At 40.9% G+C, this 21,913-nt stretch overlaps 1 protein-coding gene across 10 annotated transcripts in view; it reads left to right on the top strand.

Annotated features, from left to right (window-relative positions):
- PTPRK (protein tyrosine phosphatase receptor type K) overlaps window positions 1-21,913 on the top strand; it is a 516,193-nt gene that overhangs the window by 101,518 nt on the left and 392,762 nt on the right. For all 10 annotated transcript variants that reach the window (XM_084775132.1, XM_084775130.1, XM_084775139.1 and 7 more), the window contains exon 2: window positions 17,552-17,674. In XM_084775132.1, the coding sequence (XP_084631258.1) occupies window positions 17,552-17,674 (123 nt within the window). The remainder of the gene's footprint in view (window positions 1-17,551; window positions 17,675-21,913) is intronic.

The following is a 21,913-nucleotide window of genomic DNA, read 5'->3' as shown; positions in this document are numbered from 1 at the left end:
TAGACACCAGAAGCCCAGGATTTGTGGTTTCATTTTTTTTCTCTTAGTGACTTATTAACCTTTATTAGTCTTTTCTCTTAAAATCAGGATCGCTAGGTCAGGAAGCAAAGGAAAAAATCAAGTAGGCATGAGTCTGAATGAGAAAAAGCTGAGAGAAACATGGAGCTTCTCTCTCTCTCTCTCTCTCTCTCTCTCTCTCTCTCTCTCTCTCTCTCTCTGTGTGTGTGTGTGTGTGTGTCTCACTCACTCTCAGTGACTCAAAGTGACCTTACCAACTTGGGTGTGCTCTTGGTTAGAGCAGAGTGCGTATATTGTGCCAGTCTGCTCTGCTTTTGGATATACTGGGTATGTGACAGGAGAAGGGAGGCGTTTGGGGCGATCTGATTTCTCAGAAGTGCCGTGACATTCCACAGGGAGAGCCATGCGTTTTCAGCGTCAGCCTGGAGAAATACCGCGGCTCTCACACAGACCCTGCCCTGTCTTAAGTTGAAGATGGTGGGAAGTGTTGAAGCAGATGCAAAGAGGCCATCTGTCCTGGGACTTTAGAGGACATTCCTCCGCAGGGTGGAGAATCATGCCCATGAATCTTGAGAACCTTCACGTGTTACATTCCTTTAAGGAAACGAGCTGGTGTAGAGCCATGGATGTTATTGGAGTGGACTTTGTAGAGAAAGGAAAATACAGATATACGTTTGCAGTATTTCTCTCTCCTCTCTATGCAGAAGACAGATGCTTGACAGAGACTGTTGTTTGGTTTTCTTTGTACCCCTGCTTTGAACTCCGTCAGAAGTCATGCCTCACTGTCACTGGCTTGTCCTGTGTCAGGGATACGTAGGTGGTTTAAATACTGTTGTATCCTGAATAGACACTTCAAATAAAGTAAATATATGCATTTTACTGTACAGGAAACACGTTGCTTGTTAGATGCTCAAATAAACTGGATTAGAAATGCTCATTACACAAAGAGATGCTAAATGAAAGAGACACATATCCTTGCTCTCCTGACAGTTTCTTGCTTGGAAATGACATCTCCCAAAGGGCTGCCCAAATTCTTGGTGCGGGCATGGAGAGTAGACAGCTGGGTCTCAGCTGCTAAAAACAAACCCAGCCCCCTCCCCCTTTGCTAAGCAAGAAACAGGATGAAGGGAGTGCAAGTGACTAGTTCCAGAATCTTACTTCAAATTCATGGGTTCGAGAGGTCAGTGAGGTTGCTGGGTCAAGAATGAGCTAGCTAGTCTCCACCCGGTGGGAGGGGTTGGAGCTTGCGACTCACCCTTCTTGCAATCGGCCTCTTTTGTGCAAGAATACGTCTTTCTCTAGAGACTGTCCCTGAGTTAGCTGGAAGGCCAGTGGTGTCTGCTGTGAAGTCTGCAGTTTTGGCCTGCTCCAGCCTTGCTTGCCAGCTGGCTTTCCTTTCCAGTTTGATCTTAACTGTTTCCCTTTGAAGCACTTGTTTCCAGCCACTTAAGGGGAGTTTGGAAACGTTGGCTTTGCTTGGCCGTAGACCCTGGCTTGGTGTCTTGCTACCAAAATGACCTTGAACAAGTTGACTCTTTCTTTCTTTCTTTCTTACTTTCTTTCTTTCTTTCTTTCTTTCTCTCTCTCTCTCTCTCTCTCTCTCTCTCTCTCTCTCCTTCCTTCCTCCCTCCCTTCCTTCTTTCTTTCCTTTCTCCCTCCCTCCCTTCACTCCCTTTCTTTCCTCCTCCTCCTCCTCCTTCTTCTTTTTGATATTTCGAGACATGGTTTCTCTGTTTTAGCTCAGGCTGTCCTGAAACTCACTCCATAGACCAGGCTGACTTAGAACTCACAAAAGACCAGCTTGCCTCTGCCTTCTGAGCGCTGGCATAAAGGCATGCGCCACCACCACCTGGCCCTTAGTTTATTAACAAGTAAAATAAGAATATAAGACAATACATCTTGTGTGTATGTATAGGTTCAAGCACGCACCTGCTTGTCATGGCCAAAGGATCTATCTTTGGCGTCCTTGCACAGTCACTGCGTCTTTTGAGGTAGGCTCTCTCACTGGCCTGACACAAGCCCACAGGCCCACTTGTCTCCCTAGAGCTGGAATTACAAGGATGTGGTTGGCTGTCTCTACATGAGTTTTGGTGATTCAACTCTGCCTTTTCATGTCTGTAGAGCAAAGCAGGTTACTACCAACTGTGCTATCTTACCAACCCCAACTCACCATTTTAGTGTGAAAAATTAATTTCATTGCTTCATATAAAGTGCTTAGATCAGGGTCTAATATGCACCAGCTACCTCGTGGTCACTGGCTGTGTGTCATCTCCAGCACATGCTATTGTTCCTGGTGCTGTTTGCACCTGTACTGCAGAAATATCTGCTTTGGTGACCTCTTCTGGAACCTTGCAGCCCTCCACTGTTGCTCTTAGCGGGTCTCAAAAATGTCCTCTAAGGGAGGCAGGTGACTCTCCTGTCATACCCACCACTTTCTTTGCAGCAGAGTAAATAAATACAGAAGGCCCTACTGGAGATGAGCACCAAAGATGAATGGGGGAGCTAATCTGAAATCAGCTGACTTCAGTTAACAGTACGAGCACTAATATATAGCATATGTCATGTGCTGCCACTGCGCAGACTGCTTAGAAATTCTTACGGATCTGAGTAATTATGCACGGAGAGGAGAAAAGAGCATCATTTAGCGATTATGAATTTGTACTTAGGCGTTCCAATGGCATCGACTGCAAAATTATTGTATTTATTTAGGTCATTAACAAAATGGTTGGCAAACGCATATTTCTAAAGAAGCTGTGGATTTCATAAATATCAGCTGCAAACAGCAAGGGTATGTGATAAGGGGAAGGATTAAGGGAAATTCCAGACAAAATATTAGCACTTAATCTCTCTGCCTGGTGGGACTATATGTGCACTTTTATATGAGAAGTCCCCTGTTGTTTATCTGGTGCTTCCTATATGTGTGAAATATTTTGCGAGTTTTAAAAATAGCTGTTGGCTTTACACTTCATTTGTATTCTGACCAAATATTTTCATTAATCTACTTTGAGATCCACAGAGCCATTCTGTGCCTTGTTTGTGAATTCTAATGCATTTAAGGATCGTAATTATAAGGCTACATTCCAAATGGCACGTATTGCAATTTGCTCTTGCCTATCTTTGCTCTGAGCTGCCAATAGGTGGAGAGTAGAGTTGACCACGATCTGCGTTACAGTATTCTCAATTTGGGAGTCAAACTCTTAAAATCTCCTTTCTTAAAGAATACAACATTTTTTCTTTCTTTCTTTCTTTCTTTCTTTCTTTCTTCTTTCCTTTCTTTTTCTTTTTCTTTCTTCCTTTCTTTTTTTTTGGTTAATGTACAGAGTAATAGGATTTATTATAACATTGTCATGTATATGTGATGTGTGTATGTGTGTGTGTGTGTGTGTGTGTGTGTGTGTGTGTATCTTTTTGTGTTGCTCCTATTTGTTCTCCTCGTTTTCCCCCATTCTACCTCTTTGTAAGTAAGTGTGGGTCACATTATGAATACTAGAGGAATTTTATTTTCAGAAAATTGAAGTAAACTGCACCTTCAGTAAACCAGTGTATCATCTAAATAAAAGTCATTTTTTTCTACAGAAGTAAAGGTATTGCATTTTGCATCTTTCAAATAATTGTGCATATTTATGGAGTACAGAGTGACAATTTGAATATAACTTATATTTATCAAATTAGGACAACCAGCATTTCCTCTTCCTTAAATACATATGTGTGTTGTGTGCACATGTGTGCACGTGTGTGCACTCAAGTGTTGTGTTGGCAATCCTTTTAAAATAAGTATATACTAAATTGCTGTGAGCCCTGGCAGAGCACACAGGTGCTCAGCTCTCTCTGTGTTTGGGTATCTGGTATCGGACTTCCTTCCGTCTCTTCTCTTCTGGCTACAAATGGCCGTTAGTCTATACTCTACTTCCACAGAAATCAACCAGTTTAGCGTGTGCGTGCGAATGAGAAATGCACGCATTTGTTTTCACTTCCTGGCCCATTTCCTTTTGTGTACTCTTGACCACTCTGCCCATGTCGCCACAGCTGATGAGACTGGAGTCTTCTTTGTAGCCGTGTCATAAAATGTTGACTTGTGGAGATCTGCCTCCTCCAGGTCACATTGAAATTCGGAAACCATGTGGCTGTGCCCAATGTCCTGAGTCCTTGTGGGCCTTTATTTTGTAGCTCTCATCTGTCTTTTCTCTAGAGGCTGTGACTGTGGCTGTGTTTGTAAATCTCTGGCTAGAAAAGGAAGTTTTTCCATGGAAAGCCCACCCTCAGCCAAGTGGAAGGTTGGACAGAGAAACTTGTCTACCACCAGTGATGCAACTTATAGTAATTCCTTTCCCCCGTGACTCCTACACCTGTGTTTTATAGGACTATAAAGTTTTATTCATTGACTCCCACAACTCTCACCTCACCCTTGGAAGTATAATGAACAGCACTGAGTCTGGTTCGGTTGTCATTCTTAGAGCCTCTAGTGCAGGGTTGCATCTTGTCATAGCAGCCACACTGGGGTGTGTGGACACTTGCCAAATCTTCCACTTTTAATTGCTTCCAGTGTTTGCTGGAAACTTAACCCTCTATTATGAACAGTATCTCCAGCAAAACATATTCTCTCATCTGTATCATAAGATGCTGACTGCACCTGCAAGACAGATCTTCATAGGAAAGGCAGCCAGTCCCTTTGGGTTACTGAAGAGGGAGAAGGTGATTGGTGAACTACCATGAATGGACAATACTTATTGTTGGTGTGCAGTGCACATATGTGTATGTGTGTAGCCGAACTGCAACAGAAGTGCTGTAGAGACACCTAACCCCATTTCACCCGCATCCAGTCTGCACTCTGGTTCTACCTGCGAATGAGGCTTCAAGTGGTCCAAAGTAACCACAGAGTAGACAGGTTAGTTCTATTAGATATCAGAATACCTGGAAATTATACTTCAAACCATTCTTGTTTTGATAAGTTTGATTTTGGCTGATGTAACGTTACTGTTGTACTCATCCCGAGCAGGTTGTCATGGCATAAAGCATTATCCTTCACAAGCCGTGTTTCTCAGTGTGCTAAATACCTACCTGACACGATTGTTGGGTAAAGAGGGATGTTTTTGTGTCACACGTTCCTGTGATACTTCCTTCTCTTTGTTTCTGCTGTGGTTAAGGATTTCCTACTAGACTTCTGATCTTCTTATTCTCTCATCTATCGGTCATGTAATCACCAGTTGCTGTGTGGTTTCCTCACATCTGCATTGTCTTCATCAGTTGCTAATGTTTAGTGTTTGTCTCCCCCTTGATGTATCTTTTGTAACACCTCACATTGCAATGAGCCCAGAGTCTGAGGACATCCTCACAGATCAGGTTTGCTGTCATTCCTCTTCAGGTTGGAAGGTGGTCCTGTTGTCTTTGGGTGCCCTTGAAATATGTCTTTTAGTTCAGGGAGTTGGTAGCCCTAACCTTGATTGGGAGAGTTCAGGACAGAATACCCACCAATATTTATGTAGGGTCTATTTGTGGAAGTAGACCTGTTGGATTAGAGGGACCTAAATCACAAAGTGCTTGTCTCTCTTGTGTTGCTTATGAATATGAGTCAGTCCTTCTGCAAGTGACATGCACATGTCCTTTCTTTATGTCATAGGTTTTCCTCATATAAGTAGTAAAGGTTCTACACACACACACACACACACACACACACACACACACACACACACAGGTTCATTAATATAAGTTATGATCATTTTGAAAACATAATTATGTATCAAGATGCCCTTGAAAGTATCACATTGAAATAACATATATTATTTTATTGTTTTTATTTTTTGAAAATTCTGAAGTGCGAGCTCCAGATTGAAGTGGGCAGTGAGGCATGAAAGCCATCGTGCTGCACGGTGATGCTAGACTTCAAATGCCACCTCTACAGCATCTCTGCCTTTCATCTATTATTCAGATCTTATTTCCCAGCTTCTCCCCTTATATAAGAAATTAAAAAAAAAAAAGCAAACACAAAAAAACCTGTGTCTACATTCCATTCTAAAGACAGGTATTTGCCTTTTTTCAGTAAACCTCTCAATATAATAAATTTTCGAGCTGGTTATAATGCTTTAGAGCAAATTTTGGGGAGAAAGCTAATTAAATACATTACATTGTATTACCCAGTTATCAAACTTGGTGAGATAATATTTCAATTCTGTATAAATTCTCTTGCTTCTGTTCTTGGAGGATCTGTTAGAGATTACAAAACAAGACAGGTAACTTCTTTCTTTTTCTTCATTTCACAGATATCTTTTTCGCACCAACGGTTTCCCCCCTATTTTTCTATCATGTAAAGTGCTATATGTTATAATTTTTCCACGTATATCAGTAGTAAGGATCATATTTTTCCCAAGTTGGTTGATGCATAATAAACATACTTATGTGTCATATTATGTGACATATTATGTCAAGGCTGTGCCAAGTTTTTAACATTTTAGGAGTTCTACTGGGGAATTGTCAGAGGTGACTCTTGTTTCTGATCTTCAGGAGAGCTATCATGCATAAAAGTCTCGAGTGAAGGGGTATAGCTGTAAACTCAGATTTTCCTTCCTCATTTCCCAAACTACTAGTTATTTTACATTAGGAATTTCACATATACTCAGAGCTTATAGGAATGTTAGCCGATGTTTCCTGAGCCGAACCATAAGTTCACAGTAACTTTAGTGTACACTTTTCATGCCACAGGATATATGGAGAGATTTCAAATAATGAGAATAGAATTTCTGAGTACTTGGTGAAAGTAGAGATAAGAAACTCCAGTCAAATTTTCTTGGCAGGGGTATAGAAATCAGGAGAGCTGGGCAGACCAGTGTGGCTTAATTTAACACCAACCTTACTTCGGGTTCTCCTACTTGGCTCTCTTCATTAAGTTGCAGTGGCCTCTTGCACCCAGTGATACTTAAAAATCTGTCTGTAGCTGTGTTTTGCTGTTTGGGAGATTTTTATTTCATGTGTCAGTCCCACCACATATTAACCATACCCACTTGTCTAAAAGAGGACCCGTGTTTCTTACAAGAGTTGTTTGGTTACTCCCACCTGGAAGAAAGCCAGGTTGTCTTTAGTGATGCCTAGAGTGAAGTAATGGACCGCGTGGCGTTCAGTTAATGTATTGGCTAGAGTGATAATGATATGCGATTTTCTTGTTATAACTCCAGATAATGGCATAGAAAAACCATATAAGGCTCTACTACAAAGAAGATGTTCTAAGCATCTGGGGAGATGACTTGTTGGATAAAATCACGTGCCTCTCAATTATGAGGACTCCTCAGATCTCCAGCACCCATACACAAAGCTGGGCCGGGTCTTGCATTCTGCTATCATGGCAGCACTGTGGGTGGACAGGCTTACTGGGGCTTGCTGGGGAATCATTCTAGCCCAGGCTCAGGACCGACACCGTATCAGAGAAATGAGAGCAAGCAGAAGATGTTCTCCTCTTGCCTCTGTGTATGTGGGGGTATGCACATCTTTCCACTCAGGTGTTTACACACACACACACACACACACACACACACACACACACGAGCCTATTTTAAGAACTATAGACAACTCAAATTGGATTGTGTATTTTGCATATATATATATATACACACATATATATGTATATATCAAGTTTAACATACTTGCATAGAAAAATGTTCCATTTTTCATGGAAAATGTGGAAAGATAATGCTTTGGCTTTCTTTTGAGATACATATTAGTTGCCTAAATTGGTTTCTAATTTTATAATTATTATCTTACATGATTTTTAAAGTCTTGAGTATTAATATTAAAATGTGATTGGGCTAATTTTAGATGGCTTCTCCAGTCTGATTTAAAATTTGAAAATTCTAAACAGGCCGTTACTTCTCTTCTAGAAGGCTGGCTTGGTGGAATTCTGTTTTCCAAGGCTTCAGCCTCTCACAGCCATTTTTCATAGTGAAGGATGGCCCATCACCCATACTTGAGTGGGATCAGGAGCAACTGCAGAGATAAACCAGAGCCAGTCTGCTGTGGGTGAAGGAAAAACCACCAGTAATTCCTCCTGAGGAACAAAACAAAGAAAGGCTTAAGGTTGAGCTTGGGTGCTTTCCAGTTTTCCCACAATGTAAACACGGTTTCACTTGGAAATTTTATTTTTCACTACATTTATTCTCAATTTCTTTGTTCAGTGGTTTCCTTCAGGTTGTGTAGCTAACGCTAAATGCGAAGGATGGGATTTTTGGCTGGAGTAGTTAAAAGGCAAAGATGGGGAAACAAATCTAGTTGCACACATTCACTCATGTTCTTGGCAAAAACAAAACAAAACAAAACAAAAAAACCCAAAACCCAAAAAAACCTTCATTTCTTATCCAACAGTTAGTGTGACAGCGCTAAGAAATATTGGCAGTACAAAATTTGCCATTATTAAAGAGTTTCTTATTTTAGTCTTTTAAAAAATGATCCCAAAATCTTAGATTCCACGGCTGGACAAGAACTACAGGCAACCAAATTACTGCCGAGAGAGGGAGAATCAGCCCCTCCCAGGGGGAACCCCACAGGGGGAGCCCCACAGGGTGAGCCCCACAGGGTGAGCCCCCCAGGGGGAACCCCACAGGGTGAGCCCCGCAGGGTGAGACCCCCAGGGGGAACCCCACAGGGTGAGCCCCGCAGGGTGAGACCCCCAGGGGGAGCCCCCCACCCCCATCGGGTTATATAGTGCCAGGTGGTCAGCCACACACATACAACAGACATGAACTCAGCAGGCTGCATTTATTAATTTGTCTATATGTGTACACATATAAGAATAATAAGGAAAAAGAGATTATCAATTTGAGAGTCAGAGGCATGGGCAGGGTTGGTGGGTGAGAACATGGGAGGGGTTGGAGAGAGGAAAGGGAAGGGGAGGGGAAGTGATCTAATTAAATTTTAATAAAAAATGTAAAAATCATTAAAAAAAAAACCCAACACAACTTGGGAGCGTACATTATGGGAGAGATGAAACATGAAGCTTGCAAGCCAACAGGGCAGTGCTATGCTACAAAATGTTTACCTTAACCCACCCTATTTAAACCAGACAGAATTTTATAACTATGGGATGTATTAGTTACTCTTAAAAAAAAAATTGCTATGGTCCTGATACCAGACAAGAAGCAACCTCAGAAGAGGAGGGTTTGTTTCAACTTCACTGGAGGTGGTACCTTCCATCATGGAAGTCAGGTGTTGCAGCTGGGACGTGAAGCAGCTGGTCCCATTATATCAGTAGCTGGGGAACAGAGAGAAGAATGCCAGCGCGCAGTTCACAGGACGTCGTAGCCCACTTTTCTAGTGAGTCCTCCCACCTCAGCAAACCCAGAAACTCCTTCGCTGACCTTCCTAGAAGTTTGTCTTCTAGGTGGTTCCTTCTCTTGTAAGTTGACAGTATTAACCATTAGGTACCTGCTAGGCAATACAGGTGCTCTCCTCTTTGTGGCATCAAGCAAGGAGTGAGTGACTTTAACATGGGACAGTTCAAAGCTTTTTCTCCAGAGGATATTGGGCACTTATTGTCATGATCAGCTTGATTCATATCCTTTACTTAGTGTTCTCTGTCTCTGTCTCTGTCTCTCTGTCTCTGTCTCTCTCTCTCTCCTTCCTTCTTTCCTCCTTCCTCCTTCTATCCCTCTCTCCACTTCTTTCTTTCTTAATTTTTGCTTAAAGATTTATTAATTTTAATTTTATGTGTTTGGCTGTGTATGTATGTATGTATGTATGTATGTATGTATGTATGTATGTATGTATGTGTAACATATGCAAGCTTGGTGCCCAAGGAAGCCAGAAGAACGCTTCAGATCCCCTAAAACTGAACTTACAGAGAGATGTGAGGCAACATGTAGGTGGGTACTGGGAATCGAACTCTGGTACCAGGCCTCTGCTTGGAACTGCTCTAGCTCCTCTTCTGTGCTTCTGCCTCTGTTACCATGAGTGAGTTTTATTTATTTACTTTTCTGTTCTGAGGTACCTTTGCATTAGTATGTTCCTTTTACCCTCCCACCCCCTTTTGTTAACTTGAGGAAGGATCTCATGTAGTCCAGGCTGACCTCAAAATCACTGCAAAGCCAAAGCTGCTGTTGATCTTCTGGATCTTCCGTCTCTACCTCCAAGATGCTGGGCTTAGAAGCTTGCACTTATACACTTTAATAAAACTCTTTTCATCTGTGAAGTGATTTCTAAAGCTATGTAATCATCCGTTAGCTTCTTCTTGAGATTAGGAGAAGTTACACGCAGACCACCAGGGCTCCCTGTATTTCAGTTGTACGCACGTTCACAGACATATGCAAGGCCATGCCATAAAATTACTTCTGTAGTTCCACTACCTTTAGGGTAGTGGGTATTTTATTTCTCTCTCTTAGCACCCCCAGTGTTTGACCTATGACAAATGGGTTGGTTTTAGATTCCATCTCTAGTTTAACCTCCTGATTTTCCACTGTTACCCATTTATGTGAAAATAAGTTTTCAACCAGGCTAAGTTCTAAGTAGTCTTAAGACTATTTCTGATGAGAGTGAGCTAAGCTATAGACTAGTGAACTTTAGCCCAGGGACCATATCCAGCCTGCCACCTGCTTTAGGGAATGTGCTATTCCAGTGTGGACATGTGACCTATTGGTTTTGTTTGTTTGTTTGTTTTTACTGTTGTACTGCTACAGTTACAAGAATTGCATCACTGGAACAGAAATGAAACAAAACCTGAAGTGTTTCCTAACTGCTTTTGCATAGATAGACTTTTGTCACTCCTGATTTAAGTCACGTGCTTGAAAACACGCATGGTAACTGTTCAGAGAAAGCTGGCTGTGTAGACACCTGTCTCTAGTCCTTCTGGGCTAATTAAGTTGAAAGATGTTTATTTTTCTTTAAGATTTAGCTGTTAATGATCTGTGTAGGGTCAAAACTGTATAGCCCACATGTAAACTGGAAAACGGCCCAGGGATATAGAAAGGGTGTACTTTATAGAAATTTACTAGGTGTAAGTACCTTCACACGTGAGGGTTTGGACTAATCCGCACACCACTGTGTGGTAGTTATCACTGTGTTGATATGAACGGGGAGTAAATTGAAGCTCAGAAAATGAAAATAACAGAGCCATGCATGAACTTAGTGACACTCCATGCTGCGTCCAGATACATGTGCTCTTCCATCACCTAAGCCTATGCCAGGTTCTTATCAATTCCTTAAGTCTCATTGTCTGAGGTGTAGGGTATTTGAATGTTACTTCTTTGAAGAGAAGTCCGGGTGTGTAACTGAGCTTCTTACCCCACTCTGGTTCATTCAGTCTTACTGAAGGATGCTTATGCAGCCAAAGGATAGAATTTGCTTCGAATCCCAGACAATTTAAATAAGAAGTCTTACTAGCTACATAATATTGGATTATACATATTAAACATGTATTTTCAGTTAGAGGTGGGACTCCAGGGAGGCACAGTTTGATAATCAATGGGTCTGTTTGAAATGAGGTCTTTTCTCATCAATAAGAGTTACTCCTACCTACACATAAATGGTAGCTTTTAGCTCAAAGGAGGCATGTTAGGACTTCCTTTCCCTTTTCAAGGCACTGGGTTCAGATGGTTTTTTTCTCATACTAATTAATTGCAAGCAGCACAAAGGGTTTTCTTCAGAGTCTGAGTTGATTAGCTTTTTAAAAAACTCTCATTTATAGATTTTCTAATTTTTTTCTTTTATCCACTAAGGTCCTCAGCGGCACTGAATTAAAATGACATATTATGATTCATTCATTCTCCCCTATGGACATAAATTCTCTGTATGTATTTGAATATTTGTTGTGTGTGCATTTTAGATTTCAGACATGAATTGAGGAATAAGTGTTCCTTGTCTTTAGAGCTGACATAGACACACACTACCTGGGCATTGAGCAGGCCTGTCAGTTCATATTTTGTACCTTCAGCGTTCCCCAAAGTGTGGAGTTAACAGGAAACAGAAATCTATTAAGACATTCCAGCATTTTTCAGAGGAATGTTATCTAAAAGCCATTTCTCTGCTTTTCCCAATAAGATATTTTTCTGGGAATAAAGATCTGCTCCTATCAACTGGAACATCGGTCACGAATAACAAGTCATTTTTTATCCTTCAGAACTATTTTGGTGAGGTATACTGGCTTCTTTGGGCATTTTGACTTCATACCAGTGAGCTTGTATTGTAATTCCTTTCTTTACATCTAATTTTTGTTATTTTAATTGTACGTCTCTTTGTGAGTATATTCACACAAGCATAGCTGAGGCCCTGGATCCCTTGAGAGGTGGGGTCATATGCATCTGTGACCCCCCTGACCTTGGATTCTTGCTTGTTATAGCACTATATGCTCTTAATCACTGCACCATCTCTCCTGCCCCTTATATTGTGATTTCTAATTAGCATACTTAAAGGGGACCTATTCAAAGCTTGCTTAATTTACTACTGTCTGCTGTCTGAATTTGCATGCTGTATTAATTTATCTCTTAAAATGAATGAAGAAACAATCATTTGAAGTAGACTGCCACCTAGGTGAAGAAATCTGTAGATTATTGCATAGTTCACAGCTGGTGAAGGTTGATTTTTCTAATTCTCTGAGAATCATCATATAGTTACACTGAGGACACTGTATCTCCCAACATGCATCCCATGACTTTCCCTGTGCTCTCTTAAAGGAATCTAGTTTTCTCCCATGCTTTAATCTAGCAAGAGAGCTTCCCACGTTGACAGCTAAATGGAGCTTGTCCCAGGGTAGCAGTGAGAACAGTGAGCGAGAATTCTGTTTGTTTCCTGCATTTATACTCACTCAGGAAATGATGAACAGCTGAGTGCCCTAGAAAGAGGAATGGGAAACATTCTGCTACTATGTCCTTTCAGAGCCCAGCCATCACACTTTATGCCCAGTGAGCTGCCCAGGCCTTAATGACTGCATATTTTCCCCTGCCTCAAAATTAACCAGATCCTTGATATTATTAAAAAAACTTGGCTTAGGGGCAGAAGACATAGCTTAGCTAGTACAGTACTTGCATTCTGCCCACGTTTCTATGTTCAGGGCCATGGACACTGGATATGTTGACACAGCCCTGTAATCCCTGAACTGGGCAAGGGAGGGCAAGAGGATTTAGAGGTCAAGGTCATTCTTAGCTACATTATGAGTTTAAGGCCAGCCTAGGCTACATGAGACCCTGCTTCAAAGCACCAACAGAAGCAACGAACAAAACAACAATAACAAAGCAAAAAGCAAGAAAAGAAAACAAAAACATACATCAAGTTTGGCTTTAGAGAGGATTTGGGTTTTGAAAAAGTGCTTTTGCATCTATCTATCTATCTATCCATCTATCTATCCATCTATCTACTATCTGTCCATCCATCCATCCATCCATCCATCCATCCATCCATCCACCCGTCTATCCGTCTATCATCTATTTGTAGAGAGAAAGAGTGTGTATAAAATTTGGGGGGAGTTGGTTTTGTCATTTTATGTACCTTGCTGAATTCATTTTGCGTCGTTATGCTTGGCAGCAAGTACCCTCACATTTTAAGACATCTTACTAGCCTCAAAAGAGTTTTAATATAACTAATTTTTCTTATATTTAGAAGGGGGTCTCTGTTCCATGTTCTCTCATGCAAATACCATTTTTCCTAAACAAATGCTCAGGAGTCCTTCCAAGAAGGGCCCACGAGGCTCCGGGCAAGCCAGGAGGACCATCAGCAATCACTGCTTGGTGGGGAGGGGCACTTACTTCATTGTGTAGTCACAGACAACTTGTCCTTTCCTCACTGAAAAACTTTTCCCCACTTGTGATTGGGCAAGTAACTTTAATTAAATTTAGTGGGCGACATGTGAACTGAACAGGACATAGAAGGAACGTCTTTATGAAAGGAGGACTCGTTGAGGAAAAAGATGCCAGAGGGGGAAGGAAGGGAGTTGAAGAAGGGAAGTGGTGGGTCAAAAATCATTGAAATTCATTATATAGATGTATCAAACTGAAGAAGGCTCTCTAAAATCTAGATATTTAAACATTGAGACAAAACGTAGGTAGATAGGTGTGTGTGTTGTGTGTGCGCGTGCGCACGCTTGTGCGTGTGCGTGTATGTGTGTGTGTGTTATGCTAATCCTTTAGTTATATGGCTAAATTCCCAAGGAATATGTATGCCTAATAGTCAATATCATGGTAAGTCCCATATAAAGAGGTGGCTCATAGTTGATTGCTAAGTGACTTACAACTGCTTTTGGCTGTGCATGTCTAATCCTCTGCATCTCCAGAATCCTACCGCTCTAATGAGCTTTCCTGTAGCACTCACTGTCGGAGAACTCTAGAGAAGCCATCCTTGCACAACTCTGTTAATTTTGAGACAGCCTCACTACTATGTAGCCTTGGCTAGGCTGGAACTCACCGTGTAGACCAGGCTGTCCTTGAACTCAGCCTCCCAAGTGCCAGGACTAAAAGTGTGTGCCACCACACGCCTAGGGACAAGTCTCTCTTAAACATCAGTGTTTCAGGAACACGTGTTTGGAGGCTCATCTCATAGAAGCCTCTGCTGACACTGAGATCCGTCAATAGGAGTATGGTATGGTAGAATTTGCTTGGGATCTATGCTTAATGAAGATGAACTTTAATGGTAGAATATTTATCTAGTGTATACAAGATCCTAGCAAGCCCACCTTGTCCCCTGCCTCTTCCCCTCACCCAAAACACCTAACAAAATGACAAGAGGTATGCCGTATGTGTATGTGTTGTAGGCTGGAAACATATTGCTGCCTCAGTTTATCTCATTCCCTTTTCATACTCCATGGGGCTGTTGGATGTATCATTTTCTCAGTGCGCCTCTGGATAAAAATCTTTTTAACAGTTTCAGTGCAATTGTAGACTGATGTCTATCTCCCTTTTATGGCATCTGAAACCTTTTGCACTAAGTTGTTTCTGCTTACCCCTCTGTGCTCCTCACGGTTGTTATTTAGAAGTGGTGTTGGGCCCCTGCCAATGCCATGTTCTTTATGCTTACGTTGTCTTCTCTTCTTTTTTCCTGTTTGAAATCTAATTTGCCATGCATTGTTTTCCTTCTTTTCTCAGTAAGAAGAAGCAAGACATAGGAAAAGGCTTTAGTGAATATATCTCAGTTGAGATGGAAGAGGAGGTTCTTAGTAAAAGGATAGCACTTCTCTGAGACTTGGGATTGGACTACTTTTTAAATTTATATGTTCACTTTACATCCAGATTGAAGCCCTTTCCCTCCTTCCCTCCCGGTCCCACCTTCCCACCCTCTTCTCCCTAGACCCCCCTCTGCCTTTCTTACTTCTGGAGAGACATACTTGGGTTTCTTAGGATATCCGTCCTTCCTTAGGTCAAACCTGACACAGTGAGTGTAGCCTGTTCTTTTGGCTTCTTTGGTATTTTGATCACCTTGTTATCACATGCGTCATGCTGTTCCGTTCACCAGCCTTGAGTTATTACTATTGTGTTCAATTTGTGCCCACCACATTTCCCCATCGCTTCGCTAGTCCTTAATAATTTAGGGCTAGAAACTCCCATTACAGAAATGAGTGCGAGAATGTGCTAGTACGGGTTTACAAATGGGCTTTCCATGTGTTGAATAGCCTTGTGGTACCTCTTGGATTAGAACTAATTGTAGAGTAGAGACTTGAAGATTTGTCTTCAAGGGTTTTTTTTTTTTCTTACCGTGCAAGTCAAGCTGATCAGTCAATGGCTTCAAGATCCTTATGACACATCTCTGATATAGTGGTGACTCTCAACGTTGACCCACTTATTTTGTAAAGCTACTCCTCCTGTTAGTGTTAATCGGAACGCTGGAGTCTAAAATTAACCATGTCTATGAAGGGCAACAATTACAGCCATTTGTCTTCCAAATAAGCCAATGTGATTTCCACTGAGAGTTTAAATTTATATACAGAGGGCTCCCAGACCTGTGTAAAGGGTAATGGGGCCCCTGCAGGCATATATTGCTGTGCCGTAAGTATTTTTGGGTTTGTGATACTGAATTGTATTTGTGAGAAAAACTTTTCCTTGGCAATAAAAGGATGCCTTTCCTTGCAACCTCTTTTTGTAGGGTTTAAATGAATTAAGTTAATTTTAACGGAAAAGTACGTCATCTTTCATGCAGCGAAGGTCATTTTAAGTACATTTAAAAGACAATGCTCTATGTTCCATCTGTTGGGCTTTGAGTTACAGTGCAGGAGTTGCTGTAATCATAGGAGAGACTCGAGAATACCCACAGTATGTTCTGCTTTTGAAGTTTTGGAGTTGTGGTCATCTGTGTCCTTTACAGCTTTGTCTGTGATGCCGCTGCTCTCTGTCATTGCTGAAGACTGTGTCTTGCACTCATGCCCAAGGTGACAAACTTTCGATGAGGAGAGTGAGAAGAATTTAATGGTCTGAAGTTTGCCACCTGTTATTTGTTATTGCTTGCCTTAGAATTCCCCAAGTTTCTCCACACAGATCTCCATGGAAACTAAACAAATGAGCCACTTGAATGGAGACAGGTTATTGGTTTTTCTCATTAAAGTCACTGCTAGATTTTTCATTAGCTGTAATCCTTTTTTTTTTTTTCAAGATTAGACATACAGACCACTTCCTATTTTCCTGACTTGAGTAAACGTAGTAAGTTGACTTGTGTGTACCCCCTGTAGATGGGCTGAGCAGCCCGTGTAATCATTTTCCTTTGACTGTACAGCCACATCTGGAAGGAAAGCCAGGGAGGCTGTGCAATGATGACCCATGTGAAGGGGAAGAGGCTACTGGCTCTCTAAAGTCTCGGGTCATTCAGCAAAGCCGGAGCCTGGTGTGCTTGCAGGCTAATCTGGCCCATTTTGTGTCTCAGTTTTCCTCACTTTAAAACCATACTGTGTTTGAAAATAATCTAAAATAATGTTGAGAAAACCCTACCCCAGACCTCAGGCACTATTTACATCTGGGAAGCTTGTTCTATTGTGTTTGCTTTCGTAGACATCATCTTTCTTTCTTTCCCTTTCTTTCTCCCTCTTTCTTTCTTTTTTTAGTTTTTGGTCTCCCTCCCCCCCCCCCCCCCCAGGCAGGGTTTCTCTGTGTAACCCTCACTGTCCTGGAACTTGTTCTGTAGACCTGGCTGGCCTTGACCTCACAGGTTCGCCCGCTTCTCCCTCCCAAGTGCTGCAATTAAATATCTACACCGCCACCGCTCACCTCATAGGCATCTTTTAATTCAAAGGATTGGTAAGGCTTAAATATGAACTTGCATTACAAAGAATGTTTTCATGCTTCCTACCCCTTTTCCAGAAAAGCTGCTAACAGTGTTTAAGTCGTAGTTTTATAAATTGAAGGAAAAACCTCATCATATATACTTTTTGAAAATAATTCAAAATTTCAGCTTTCCTTTTGGGACTCTGAAAAGGACTGTGTACTGAGGTGTTTCTGTTTACATTGATTTTTTAAAAAGAGAGTGGTAATCAACAGGAGTGTCATTGACAGTATCACAAGTGTCGCTCTAGCACTTGCTTCTTCCGTGCTTTTCTTCCATGGAGAAAAGGTGTGTAGATTATAACCATGTTTCCCCTTTCCCGTTCTAGGTGGCTGTACCTTTGATGACGGGCCCGGGGCCTGCGACTACCACCAGGACTTATACGACGACTTTGAGTGGGTCCATGTCAGTGCGCAGGAACCCCACTACCTGCCGCCGGAAATGCCTCAGGGTAAGATGCATTCCTTAGTCGGGGGCCGGGAAGTATTTCAGAATAAACACGGGTTTCTTAATTTATATGTAACAAGAGCAGTTTGTTCTGTTAAGCTTATTTATTGGTGTATTTGGTCCTATCTAAACATCTTAAAGTATTCTTTTCTTCTCTTTCACTAACACTACGTAATCCCTCCTCTGTGCTCCAAGAGTTCTTATTACATCTTTCTTTTGGCTTTGAAAAAAAAAAAAAAGAATGAATAAATAAAGTAACTTTGTACACAGGGTTTTGTCTTTTGTTTTGTTTTTGTCCCATGATAAGAGGTCAGAACGACAGAGTAAAACTAGAAAAGAAGGAAAAACAAAAGAAAAAACCCAGAACAAACAAAATTTGTACAAAAATATATTAAACATGATATTCAATTATTTGGAAGCTCTTTGGTCATATCTCCCAGGTGTGATCTATTTAGACTGTAGGGAAGGACTTGCTAGTCTGTGAGCAGGAGGTAAGTGGTCTCCTTCTCCCATAGAAGAGGAGCATGGCAGTCTCCATAGAGAGATGCCATGGAGAAAAAGTTAGGAAGTGGAGATGGTTTCTGAATAGATTTTTAGAAATAGGACAGAGACCTGTTTCTTATTCACCTAGAACCTGTTAGAGGTACTGAATTTTTTATTTTATAAGGTAGTGTATTTTCTGATTACTTAAGACAAGACATCATTTTTCTGTGACTTATGGAAAGCACATCAAGATAGCATACCAGTATATAGTTTTGTTTTAATACAAAATGAGACCAGTGCTTCTTTCAGCTCTATGTAATAATTTGGAACTAATTTTAACTTATGTGTTTAGTAATACCTATTAATTACAGAAATCAGAAACAAAATTTAAAGCACTGTTCATAAGAGAACAATTGATATTTAGAAAGAAGCAAGTAATTAGATATAAATCATGTATGTGTAAAAGATAATATCTTTTCATTATGCTGTAAACCATATAACTGATCCTGATTTCCTACTAGTAATTTCTTTTGATGATTCATTTCATTATTTAATTACAATTACATAAAAGTAGCTCAAACAGATTTTTTTCTACAAATTCAGAGTGACCTTCATAATTGACCATGAGTATTAGACATTAACAGTGGAAGTGCAAATATCCATTTCGGTGATAGATTAAAAAAACCTTGCTAGTTAACGTGGTTCCTAAACACAAAAGGAAAAAGCACTGATGATGATCACAAGAATGTGACAAGCACTAGAAGCAAATATGTGAAACCCAAACCATAGAGTTAAGTGACCATTGTGAATAAATACAGTGAGGCTGTTCTTTGGAAATATTTTGTATAGTTCTGTTCTCTCATGCATGCGAGGAGTCTGCCTTTTCTTCTGCATGGTAGCTTTCCCTGGCTGAGTAGGTGAATGGTTCTTTTGAGACTAGACTAAGGCATTGTTTTCTTGGTGGAGGAACACACCATGTGGAGTCATTAGTTGGCACGGGTGGTTTTTACGCTTGACCCTGACACTAACTTCATTTTGTGTGTTGGGTTGCAGTATTTTTGAATATAAATTAATATCCTGCCTCATTTTGATGAACGGACGCTCTGTACGTTTTCACTTGAGTATACCCAGTGGCATATTTAGACTGAATTTTTCATGTAATATTAAAAAGGTGGGCGGGAATGCACACATTTTGACTGTTTATCATCAGAGAATAATCAGAAAGACGTTGATTTATGGAAATGTTGCCATTAGTAATTGCTATTGATGGTGGGTAATGAGTACAGAAGAGAATGTGCAGACGACCTTGCTGGCTCACCTTTTACACAATTACTTAATCATCGGTTACAGTAAGGATGATATGCACCGAAAATGAAAGTGTTTGAAATTCAGCCATATCCTCCAATTAATAGCACATTAAATAATTAATCATGCAAAGAAGGGAAAAGGTCACCAACACTTTATTTTATTTATTTATTTTTTTGCAGACTGTAACTGTGTTTAGTCTGAGGACAGTGAGGGAGGCACTGTGTGTGTGTGTGTGTGTGTGTTACTTTTTTATTCACCTGTTTTAGATGAATGTGGTTTCACATGCACATGTAGGTTTGTGCATGTGGGAGCAAGAGGATAATCTTCAATGCTGTTTTCAGGGACCGTCCACCTTGGTTTTTTTTTATACAGCATCTTCAATTGGCCTGGAGCTTGCAGGGTTGCTCACCTGGCTGGCCAAGTGGGTCCTCATTTGAGGTGCCTCAGCCACATTCAACATCCCCCCCTTCTCTCTCTCCTTCTCCCTCTCTCCTCCTCACTTTCTTTCTCCTTCCTTCCTTCCTTCCTTCCTTCCTTCCTTCCTTCCTTTCTGTAATCTTTTAATCCTTGGTTTGGAATCTAGAAGCAAGGTTCTCATACTTGAATGTCGAGCACCTTACTAACTTAATTATCTCCCTAGCCCTATTTAGTTATTTTTATGAGGATTTTTTTTCTATTTTCTTCCTGATATTCTTTTAAGGAGCTGACTGAGCATTATTAATCTGCACATTTATTGGCCAAGAGGACACATTAGACTTACTAAGTTTTCATGACCTGTTCCAGAGAATTGGCTCAGCTGTTAAGAGTACTTTTTTTTTTTTTTAAAGAAGCCTAGGGTTCCATCCCCAGCACTCATACCTCACAACGGCCTATAACACCAGTTCCTGGGCATCTGATGCCCTCTTCTGATCTCCATGAGCACCAGACATGCACTTGGTATACACACAGAGATAATGTGTGTAAGCCACTCACATGCATTGAATAAATAAATAAATAAATACATGTTTTTAATGACCCATCATTTTTTTTCACTCAAATAGGTAAACTTGCTTACTTTATTTACTGAAGACACATAAATAGAAACAAAACAACCAAGTAATCCCAAGCATCTTGGCCTTCTGTCACAGGAGGCCTGTCTGTCTGTCTGAAGCAGACAGCATTGAACCCTCTGTGGTACTTTGACATTGTTAAGTATTGACTTTTTATTGGCCTTTAGAAGCTTTAAAAAAAAAAAAAAGGAAATGATGAAGAAACAGTTTGGAATACTAAGGGAAGAATAATGAGTAACAAGCAGGTCTTAGCTTGTTAGTTGTCAATAATGATGGCCAAAAAGGACCACTAAATGTTTGAAAATAGCCTGCGAAAGAAGGAGTGCTTCAAAAAATGAGTCCTGTAGCCAAAAGTCCTATGAACACAGGAGAAGCCGCTCAAGAGTGAATTGCCAAGTAAAGCTGTAATGAGATACTGCTGCACCCCCTGACACCAGGTGTTTCTGAGAAGAATGTAAAACAAAAGAAAGCGTCTCAGGCTACTGTAGACTCTAAGTCTGCATAGCCCCTTTGTACTGCCTAATGGGCAGCTGACCCATTCTTGGATAGCAGCCCAGAAGGACTGAGCACACGTGTTCATTCAAAGAACCTGCGAGCGTACACAGCATTAACTTTCTTAATAGTTCCAAGATGAAAACAGCCTGCTTCCCTGTCATTATTAGCACAGTGTACTAAAGCTCCGGAGTGAGTTCATTTAGTGAAACAAATATCACGACACAATGTGAGTGAATTGGCTCATGCCGTAAGTAACAATATTGATGGATTTCACAATCATGATCAGGGAATGAAATCACACACAAGAGCAAGTGCTGTATTTAACCTCCACAGGTTTCAAAAATAGGCAAACTGATGAGTTAGAGGTCTGTGTGCTAGTGCTAGTCGGAGGGCACTGGGAGGAGGCACGGAAGAGATGCCCAGGTGCTTGATTCAGTGGTAGACTCTGTCTCATTGAACTAAGGTGGAATGTGGTAGAAAACAACACTGGGCGTCTTCCTATGGCTTCTGCTGAGGCACCCTCCATGCCTAATACACCATACAAACACACTGTACATTAAATACATAAAAGGTTTTGTTTATAAGTCTTCTTTTTTTTTTTCTGTTAGAAGGAGTTTTATTTTCATGTTTTTCTCATGCATAGCACGTTCCAACTTGGCTTTGCTTGCATAATAAGTTATATAGACAAATTCCCAAACTCTTGTCATGAGGTCCACTTGGAAAAAGTAACATGTAAGCCAGAACATCTCAATGATCCCTGAAAACTGAGTGCTCCCCCACCATTTGTTTTCAGCACACAAGGAATAGTAATTTCCACTTTAGCCCAAAACTTGAGAGGAGGAGCAACATTACAGAAAGATGAACCACAGAACCACATTTGGTTATATTCTTTAGAAGTGTGTGTGTGT

This window comes from Acomys minous (assembly GCF_964271855.1).
Source record: "Acomys minous genome assembly, chromosome: 3".
Classification (NCBI taxonomy): Eukaryota; Metazoa; Chordata; class Mammalia; order Rodentia; family Muridae; genus Acomys; species Acomys minous.
Note: the sequence above shows the minus strand (reverse complement) of the source record. Positions and strands in the feature narration are given on the sequence as shown.